The sequence below is a fragment of the Melozone crissalis genome, unplaced genomic scaffold (assembly GCF_028551555.1).
Source record: "Melozone crissalis strain CALT ecotype California unplaced genomic scaffold, PUWL_Pcris_2 ptg000042l_1, whole genome shotgun sequence".
NCBI lineage: Eukaryota > Metazoa > Chordata > Aves > Passeriformes > Passerellidae > Melozone > Melozone crissalis.
Window position 1 is genome coordinate 20,834,675 of NW_026535820.1, and position 11,051 is coordinate 20,845,725.

The window sequence follows — 11,051 nt, forward strand, 5'->3', positions numbered from 1 at the left end:
GAAGATGAAACAGTGCCCCAGAGAACATGGATGATGGCACAGTGCAGGATCATGGCCTGCCTCTGTTTAATATGGAAGACAGACCAGCTGGTTGGCTTGTGTACACACAGGGAAATTGTGGCAGAAGTAGAAGGTGCCAAAACAGTTATTCATGTATTTGCTGGAATTTCAAAATAACATGGCAAGCTTGAAAAAAAAAGGAATAAAATTTCCTCTAATTCCATGTCCTATAAGAATTGCTGCTGTCCCTGACTACCAGGAGGAAGAGCCTGTCATTTCTAGGCTACATACAAACACAGCCTAAAATCTCTCTATTTTTATTTCATACTAGGTTTAGTTCAAGCTTGTCTTCTGTCAAGAGGTCTGCAGAAAAAGGAGCCCCTGCACAGGCAGCCATTCACCTCCAGGTGCCATTCTTCGTGGGTCAGGCAATCCAGCAGCTCCACATGGGACCTTAATGAAACATTCCAAGAAAGCTCCAGGGACAGATAGTCATTAAAAGCTGTTAACAGCACCATAATTAAAAACAAATTAACAGGAAATCTGAAATTGCCTGAAGAATTGTTTATGTCTTGTGTCACATCTCATAAATCTCAAATTACCATTAAAATTTGACTTAGTATTTCAGAATAGCTGCAAGATCAACAAGCTACTACAAAGTAGTTAAAAACCTACAAAATTTTCTTTCTTAGCAGTAAGACCAGGGGATTTCCCTGACAGTCTGAATGGCACTGATGCTTTTGAAATCCTTTATTGAAAGAAATAGCAAAAGAGAAGATGGTTCAGTAGCTGCATCTGTATTTGTAATGAATATTTCTCCAGCATTGCTTGTTTTCTGCTGAACTTGAAATGACTTAACTCTTTTTAGCCAAGTCATCCTTCCTGTCACAGGAAGTATTAGGTAGTTTCTTCATCCTCATTTAAACAGGTGTTTATTAAGACCCAATTAATTAAATGAAATTTTTTTACAAAAGAGTGTGGGTTGAATTTCCCAGCATTTTATAAATGGTTATAGTTAAACATTTAAAGAATTTCTTCTTATATTAACACTTTGTAAAAGTACTGAGATAGAGGAACTATATAAGGTTTTGACTCCATAGAGAACATAAAACTTGTTTCAAAATAAATTATGAACCTAAACATATGTGATAATGAAACTATAGGCATCTATTTTAAGCTCAACAATTTAAAAGACAATGACAGGACCAGTTTTGCAGTAAAACAAAATTTAAACTTAGTGTGTCAAAATAGCTATGGTTTTATTAAAAGCATTATTCTCTCAGATATTTCATTAAAAGCTCAAATCCTATGGAAAAATAGTTCTGTGATGATCTCAACTTTTACTTAAAACCAATGCAATTGATTTTATGGCAAGTCCTGCCTGGATGCAGGAAAAAAAGCTAGAAAATGTATCCCAAATGCGTTCTACAGACTCAAAACCTGAAGGCAAATAAAAGATTCTATAGATAATAGACTTTAAAATTCCAAGTCTTTTGTGAACTCATCTTTAGATTTTTTTAGGACTGACAATCCTGATTCCTTAAGAAAAAAAAAAATCGAATAATTTGCATTGTCAAAGAATGTCAGAAAATATAGCTTGTCATTTTTGTCAGCTTACCAGTTTTTTATAATTGTTAATAATGCAGTTTCTTTTATTATACTAGTTAGACTACAAAGTTCTTCAGCAAGCTTTGGGTTATTTTTTTCCATTGAACACTAACATTTTTGTTTAATCTACAAAGTGATTATCAAGTACACTGAGTCATGTAAAGCCCACCAATTTGGGCTTCCAAACTTGCATGCATGAAATTCATTTCTGCTTTCTGCCAGGCTGTGTGGGCACAGGTCAGTGCTGCCTAAGAGCATTCCAAAGGAAGGGATCCATCCTCACAGTGCAGCACAGCAAGGGCCTGGGCAGGGCAGCAGGCCACACAGAGGAAAGGGAAAAGAAAAGTGTTTTAACAAAGCCACTCCAGGACACCAAGAGACAAGGGACTATTTTTGTACAAAATTTTAGTTCCTGAAATGTCCAGATGAGGCCACTGTGGTTTTATTATCTTGATTTAAAGAAAAATTTAATTTGTTTAACTCAGAGTTTCCAGTCTCCACAACGGCAAGCATACTCAGTAGCCTGTTTTTCTGTTGGAAAACAAAGAATAGGAAATGGTTTGTCTTTTATTTTTTTTTTTTTTGTTTCACACAGTGGTTATGATGCTCACAGAGGCAGGAAGGGAACTGGACAATGAGAGCTGCAGATGCAGAATTTATTTTTTAAATCCCCTTTGCTGTCTGGCAGACAGTGGAGATACAGCAGGAGATGCTGTGAGGCTGAAGCAGAACAAGCATTTTTCTTTGATAGAGATCCCCTGGTGAAGCTTTCCAGAAACAGCCCAGCCCAGGCTCTGCTGGGCTCTGTCACAGGCCTGGTTTCAAATGGACAGTGTGATGCAAAGCCAGGGAAGGGTACAGAGCACTTTGGCTGAGTCACACTGTTAGGAAATGAGGATTTCTGTGGTGAGAAGCCACAGCTGGCACTGCCAAGTCCCCAGGCAGTAAACTACAGTGTGTTTTGGAGATGGGGACAATGTTCTCATCCAAAAATATCTGGCCAGCCATGGGGGGAGGCAGTGGCTACAGGGATGCTGTTCTTCCGTTTGTTTTGTTTTCATTTGTTACTAAAAGTGAGCAGCAGAAGAAAGATCTCTGAAGTGACCATGGGGCCATGGTCACAGGTGAGAGCCCAACCACAGGGAGCAAAGCCAGTCTCTGCAGATTCTGGCAGATTGTCTGCAGCAGATTCCTCATTTCAGAACTGAGACAAAAAGAAGGGAAATGACTAATCTTACCAATGCTCTCTAAAAAGCCTTTTTCTTCCTACTGCAGAAGCAAAATACTATGTTCAAATCCATGGATGCTCTCTGATAATAAGTGCATTTTTAACAGCAGCTGGGCAGACACCCCAAAGGCAGAGATCATGAGGGGCTCATGCTTTCACTTCTCCACCCATTTGGGATGAAGTGCCACATTTTGGGGCCCCACTCAGTCTCGCCCAAGCCACTGGGTTTCCCCTTCCCCCTGAGCATCTCCTCTGCCTGCAGCATCAGGGTTGTCTCAGGCACTCTGGGCAGCATGTGGGATGCTGGTTAACAAGAACACTGAGTCAGTACGACTGCGATGGCAATTAGTAAAACATTTGTATGTAAACTGACAAAAACTGGCAAAAAGTGCTTGTGAGTGCTGACTCACAGGCTGCCAGCTCACTCTAACCAGATACAATTGGCCTCAGCCTTTTTCAGGCTCACCCAGGCACTCCAGAGAATGCAATAGTTCAGCCTCAGCACCAGCTGGTTTTATGCCCCTCAGCCCTGTTCAAACACAGGTTTTAATTGCGTGGCTCACTCAGCACTCACCGTCTCACACTGCCTGCTGTGGCCCTGACTGCTGCAGGACCCACTCATCAGACACACCTGCAGGAATGCCCCCTCTCTTCCCTCTCTTCCCAAGCAGATGCAGCTCTGTGAGGAGCCCAAAGCCCAAAGGAGACTGTATGGTGCTTGGCAGTAAGAAAAGGCTGTGGGGATTGACTCCAAAGTGGTTTCTGGAGTGCCTCAACTTCCAGCTGCAGTTTTCTGCATAATCCTTTATCACCAGTGCAAACGCAAGGTTTTAAGGTGAGGATCTCTGAAATGGGATGGAAAGGAGGGTACATTCATCACCAAACCTCTCAGAAGGCAGCAACACATCTTCATCACCATGGATTCAATGGAGAGGAAAAGCCCTGAAAGCCTGGCACTATTAGTTGCAATTTTCACCTAGTTTGGATGATACCTGAAGTTTTTGCTGATCCTTTTTATGGTCCCTTTGAGTTTAAACTTAGTACATATGTATTCCTCTAGCAATACAATTTCCTTTCACCAGCAGAGCTCACTTCAGCTGTTGTTGGGTATTATTAAACCTCACTGCTCCTTTTGTCTTCCACCATCCCCTCTATATTGGATCTAAATGTCATTTATAGTTCAAGCTATTTGACTGCTAGTCCCCCTGTACCCCAGAATAGCCCAGGAAGACCTAGAAGTTCACAAGGAAAGGGACATCAAGAGGCTTCATTTTATAGAGTACAAAAGAATCAGACCCCAAAAATCTGATTGATAGATGTGAAAGTAGCACAGGACACTTAGGACAGAGTAATTTGGTTGGAACTGTGTGGTATGACTGCTCACACTTGGTGCTGTGGGTAGCAAGAAATCATCCAAGTGGGCACAGACACTAGTGGGCAAAATGTCACTGCTGCAGTGAATTTGGCACCCTTTCTGGAAAGAAAGAGGCCAATCCTCACCACAAAGGACATATAAAAGCTAAAACTTTTTGTGAACATTATTTTTGTTTAACTTAGCAGAAAACAAGGACTGACATAAAAAGGCTTTATCAGTGTTTTTGCAGCATGCAAAATGTTCTGGTAGACCAGTAACTACTTCAGAGAAATCAGGAACCAAAATAAAAGTGATTACGAAAACATCCTTTAAATCTGAGCTGAAGCGATGGCTTCTTTGCTTGTTCCCTTCTTTAGCTTGCTTGTTTGGTATTTTTTGAAATCTCTCTTGCTAATTGTCCTGCAGTCATGGTATGTACCAGATAGCCAAGAAAGCTGACATGGTGAAGTTATATACAGCATCCTTGTGACCTTTTTGCAGTGAAGATACATGTCTGTCCAATAAAGCCCAGGCCAAATGACAGTGACAGCTGTCTTGTGGCATTCAGTTTGAATTAAACAGGTTTGCTCACAAGTCAGGAGCAAGTGTTTCATTACAGACTGTGCACCAAGATCAGCATAAGCCCCCAAAAGTGAAACTTTCCCTCAGCAGCTATGGAAACTGTTCCGCTGGACTGAGATGCACTTCACTGGCTCCTCCCTGTCTCCTTGCTTTGACTTTCCCACCTCCTGCAGGCTGTCATCCTCTGTTGGCATTTGCATATTGCAAGGGAATAAAACCTCAGTTCTCTCAGGAGTGAACCAGAGTGTTATGGGAAGTGGGCACTCGAAGAACGAGGAGCGAAGGAACATGGTTTTCCTCAGGAAAGGCCCAAAGCTGCCTGCATGGGAAGACGCCCTTCTGGCAGGGAGAGAGCCCAAGTCACTGCTGAAGCGGGGATTGCGTTATGTCAGCTTGAGCCTCATCATGAAAGGGATGACCACCACGCCTGACTTCTTGTGGGGACTGCATGAGGTGCAGAAGCTGAACCTGTCACGCAACCAGCTGGTGGTGATTCCTCCTTCCCTGGGGAAGCTGGACAGGCTGGTAGTGCTGAACTTGGGTGGCAACTGCCTCAAGTGCCTGCCTAAGGAGATCGGGCTGCTGAGGAACCTGAAGGTCTTGTTTGTCAATATGAATTGCCTGAAAGAAGTGCCAGCAGAGCTCAGCTTGTGCAGGAAGCTGGAGGTTCTGAGCCTCTCACACAACTGCATCTCACAACTGCCTTTGAGCTTCACCGACCTGACAAATTTGAGGAAACTGAACCTCAGTAACAACCGCTTTGTGCAAATTCCCCTCTGCATTTTCGCCCTGAGAAGCTTGGACTTCTTGCACCTCGGGTCCAACAAGCTGGAAAACATCGCAGAGAGCATCCAGTATCTGGTCAACCTGCAGATCTTTATTGTGGAAAACAACAACATACGCAGCCTGCCGCGTTCCCTGTGCTACATCAGCACCCTGGAGCTGCTGAATGCCGACTACAACGCCATCCAGACGCTGCCGGATGACCTGTACCTGCTGCGCCGGCTGCGCCGCATCGCCTGGAACCCCATGGACAAAGGGCTCCACATCGCCCACAACCCCCTGGCCCGGCCCCTGCCCGAGGTCGTCGAGGGAGGCCTGGACGTCCTCTTCAACTACCTCAGGGACAAAAAGGAGCACAACTGAGCTTCCGCCCGGCTCGGGATTAAGCCTGTCATCGAGACTCAGTCGCATCAGAGAGATTTCCTGCACAGGCATTTCCACTTCATAATGCTTGGATTTTGAAGGCTATGGATGGCTTTAGTAACAGTTGGAGGAAAGCAAGTAAAGTATGATGGTCTTGATTAAGTGTGGGAAGAGCAAACTTTCTAAAAATAGCCACCTCTGTAACCTTCGCTGTTGTGGTACTTGGGGGTTTTTATAGAAAAAAAAATACAACATGGTTGTGATAAAATATTTGCTCTTCATTTGACAGAAACAAATTAAAGCAGACTGCAAATATGCAGAAATGTGCATTTGACAGCTATTAGGCTGAAGAAATATTAACATAAGTTAGACTTTCTCTCTGTGATTGCAATTGCATTTCTGTTCCTGCTCACTTCTTCATACACAGGTAAACCACAACATAAGCAAACACTGCTGTCCAAGTGAATCTCAAGGAAAATGTTTGCTGTTGGCAGTGAGTATATCCTGAGCTATATTAGCTCACAGACAATATATTGCAGGTCAGTTCAATACCACTTGTTGTTTACCCCACAGCTGTTCTCTGGCCTGTATAAATTCCAGGTAGAGATTGCCAGTGATGAGGCAATTTGCCAGCTCTTTGGAAGGAGATCCCAAACTTCCCCAAAGCTCCTACTTCCCATGGTGAGACAAGCAGCCCTTCACATGGAGCCTCCTAGGATGCTGACAGCAGTACTTCTCATCATCTGGGAGCAGCATCTGCACAAAGCACAGAAAGGACTGTGGCTTCTTCCTTCACACAAAAGATGGAGTTGCTCATTGCTAAATGTACAACTGTTCTCCTTTCCTGTATCCCTGCAATCCAAGCTATGGAGCAGCTTTACTCAGGAGGCAGAACATCTCCTCAAGGTGAAATATTTCTTTCAGGAGAAGCAGCATCAACCCAGTCATCACCTTAAGTAAGAGCTTCAGAAACAAATAGTTTTTGTTTGAAACAATATTTCTGGGATTTTCAGTATCAGCCGATAGCATAGAAGTCAGGTCTTATGTGGTTTCTCATATTGATCTTCTGTGAATGTCCTTCATCAAAGTTTTATCTGGTAATAAAGAGGCAGTATGAAAGAGCTGTTAACAATTTATGCAACTTGGGGTTTTTTTGTTCCTTCACACCAGTATAAAACAGAAGTAGCTCTGTTGAAATCTGTTGAGATAAATGCTTGTAATGGCAGTGTAAGAGAGGAATGAGACTGTAATTCTTGAGCTAATTATGAGTATTCAAAGCCATTTTCAAAGTGATTCCTATGTCAAATCTCGGGAATCAATTGTTTTCTAAAACATAATTTGTTCAAAATTATGAAAGGCTGTGAAAACTGATCCTGCTTCTAGTGAAGTTAATGGACAATGCCTGGCTGAGGGAAAAACTCCTCAGCAGATGTAGAAGCAGCCTGATAATAGCAGACAATTATGTAATTCATAGGTACATGTGAGTAAAGGCAGCACCTTTGGTTACACTGACATTATTGGTGTGACATTGAATGCCAGCAATGAGAAATCAGTGCTCACAGAATATTCCACCCTGGGTCTGCCTGCCCTGATATTTTATTGTGTTGGATTGTTTTGTGTATGATTTGTTACCTTAATTGAGAATTTCAGTGTTAGGCCCAGAAATCACAGTCTCCAAGTGTGCAGTCAAGGACAAATCTTATGTTTCCAGCAACCATGAAACAATTTTGAAGGTATTTTTCTCAAGCATGAAGAAAACAAAGCAAGAAAACAAATATTTTGTGAATTTTTAAAACTTAGCACTTGTTTCAAATGCAAAGGTATTTTATGTGTAGCTTTACATATATTTATTTCACCCATGCAAAATTCCAAGTTTTTAATGAACAATGCAAGTAATAATATGTGATTCCATTAGCGACAAGGAATAAAGCTGCAATTATTTTTAGAAATACCAACAGATAATTCTTGGAGGGGATTAGGGCCAGATTATTAACTTTCCTAAATGCCCATTTCATATCCCTAAGTCTGGCATTCACATAAACACTGCAATATTGCTTTGCAGGAAAATTAGATGCCTATGGCATTAATCACCTGAAAAGATTTTCCACATGTCAGTCCTGAGGATTATATGACACCGGATAGCCTCTGATATGATCTGACTAGAAGAGGTATGCACAGTAATTTACATGGAAGAAATGAGGCTGGACTCTGTGTGTTCATTAGGATACCACTGCGAGAGTGAGAAACACCGAATGATTCAAGAAAATGATCTCCAGACAGAGGATTAAAAGGCAAATTTGACATAATCAAATGCATCTGCAAAAGCAGTTATAATATGAAGTGCAATACCAATAATTTAAAATTAAATTATTCAATTGAATAATAATGACCTTTTACTCAAGCTAATAAACCTTTGCAAGCATATGAAACACATAAAAGTGACTGCCTTTTTAAACAGAATAATAAAATTGATTGAATAATTGGTGCTTTAATGTATAATTCAGATTTTGCCATTAAGAAAATAATTTCTACTGATCTGCTTTAGTTTTTTTTTCATTCCTCAGTCAAGGCCCCTGCAAATACCTTTCCTGAGATGCAGAAAATTATCTCTCATGACTGCGGGCAGTGTTCTTCCTGTAAAAAGAAAAGACTGTACACCACTGTTACTGTATTAGAAGCATGCATGAAAGGCAAATAATGACATATGTATTTGCATCTGAGTGGGAGGAAGACAGAAGAAGCAAGCAAGGGCACAGGAGGGAGACAGAATCTGTGATGTCACATGCTGGCTCTAGTTTTGAGCAGGGCATTAGAAAAGAATTGGTGGATCTCAGTGTTGTCATCTGATATTAGCTGTGCAGATGACAGGGGGAAAAGGAACTGAAAGGCTGCAGGGTCTGTAGTCATATCTCATCATCTATGACAACAGTACCACTTCTGCGTGTCTCAAATGATACAAGTTTAATTTCATAACCTTTCAGAGGACTGTATGCGGAATATTACTCTTGTTTCTGGTAAGCACTGAAGTTTTTTCATCCTAAGCCTCACAGCAGCATAACTTTGGATGCATCTATTATTTTTAGTGGTGGTAGTGTTCTTCCTAGGGAATGGAAAATATGGGATCCACTCATGGAAAGAATCCTTTTCTGGCACAGTGGCTTTTCTATGGCTGGCACTCAGAGAAGCTCTCAAGGTGCTTAGAAAAACTCTTGAGGTGGACAAAAGAATGAGAAAAAAAGAAGAAGAAAGTAGAAAGAATATAGTCAGGGGTCAAGTTGGTTGGGATAGATGTAATATACAATATGGCTATAGAATTTGCTTCTCAGCTGTCATCAATCACACTGGCTGTACATTTGGTCAGATCTGGTGAAAAGGCTCCACCTATTCTTATTTTAAATTGAAAAGAAAACTGCATTCTGTGTAAAATTTAAAGTCTAGTCAACAAGCAAAGCCTTTGAAAACTGGAAGGCTTCAGGCTTTTGGCCTAACAAAAGTTAGTGATTCAGCCTTTGACTGAAAGAAAAAAATTTCTTCTGAAGTGTTGCAGTAATTCCTGACTGGAAGTTAATGCTGAAATGTCTTGTACCTACTGCCCTGAGGCTGCTCCCAGCTCTGGCACATTGGCCAGATTCTTAATGCCGCTTGTGACTGGTAAATTCCCAAATGCATTCCCTTGTCCCAGCAGCCACTTGAGGTGTGTCACCTGGCCAGGAACACCACGCTGTTATATGAGCAAAGCAGCAAGAGCAACCTACAAACACCAATGTCCAAGATGTGAAAAGTTTCCAAGATGTGGCATTTCAAAACAGTTTTCAGAGCCCAATTGAAACATCTTGAAATTCAGATTTAAAAGTTTGTGATTATTAATCTGGATGAAAAATATATGAAATTTTTATTTCGGCCAAATTTCCAACATTTTCTCCATAATTATTTTTTTCAATTTCATCAAAATCCTCTTTTTTTGTCAAAATAAAGAACAGTTTCTAGTCATTTTACTATAAGAATAGGCATTTTGCAGTTTAAACTTTTTGGGACATCAATGAAATAGTTTCTTATTATGCTACAGGTAGCTTCAGCAAACCAGATCTTTCAGTTGATATTTTAAGATCAGTGAAGGAGGAGAAATCTAAAAAATATTACATTGACTCTGGAGAGATTTGGACTTGTTATTTACTTCACTAGGCCAGCACATTGCTTGAAAAAACATAACACAGTATATAAGTTCTTCAGGTAGAAAAACCATTGATACTTCAGCTTATTTCTTTAAACAATGAAAAAAGCCTCAAAGGTCTTTGTCACATGAGAGATGGAAAGAAAGGAGGAGGGAGGGAGGGAGGAAGGAAGGAGGGAAGGGGAAGGAGGAGAAAATTATTTGATTTCACCAAATTTCAAGGGTAAATTTGCTGCACAGCCTTCAGACAGCAGTTCCTGTGTAATTCAAGGACTGTTCTGAACTGCCTGGCACAGTTCTAATTAGTATGCATGAAAAAAATTATGTAAAAATAAAAATATACAATAATTCAGAAAATATTAAGAAAACATGTATATTGTTATGTCACAGGTTCTTCTGCCATTCTTTTATGTGGGAGCTGAAATCTTGAAATAGTTGCAGATGAAGGAAAATTCTGGCTCTAGAAGGGCTTGTATTTATATGAGAATATATACTCTTCCCATTTTATATGTGGCAAACACCAGATTTATGAACTCAGTAAATGTTCAAATGGGAATAAGGCTTTAGATATATTGATACAGAGATAGACTTTAATCCACACATATGGAGTAAATCTGAAAATCCTTTTATAAAATTGCATGATCATTCCTCTGTACAAGTGAGAGGCAGAAAAATAATTACAAAAGGTAGTCATCTTTTGTAATCAGTCCCTCACTGATTCCATACATTTATCTGTGGTGCACCAAGAGCCAACCAGCCTTCCAAAACCACCCCTCAGCACTGCCCAGCAGAACTGCACCATCCTGCACCAGTACAGCCGCCTACAGCACAAGATTATTTTGCAGGTTTTAATGACAAAGCCTGAAATTTATACTCCAATGTATGTGGAGTCACATCATGCATGCCTAAAGAGGTGGTTTCCAGCAAAGCAGGAAGTGTATCAACAGCTTCAGAAAAGGTCA

The 11,051-nt window shown here is 40.9% G+C and overlaps 1 protein-coding gene across 1 annotated transcript; it reads left to right on the top strand.

Moving 5' to 3' along the window:
- The first annotated feature begins 4,889 nt into the window (after positions 1–4,889).
- Positions 4,890–5,918, top strand: LRRC30 (leucine rich repeat containing 30). Its single transcript, XM_054285370.1, has one exon. It carries the CDS (start codon positions 4,890–4,892, stop codon positions 5,916–5,918), a length of 1,029 nt encoding a protein of 342 aa, XP_054141345.1.
- Positions 5,919–11,051: the final 5,133 nt, after the last annotated feature.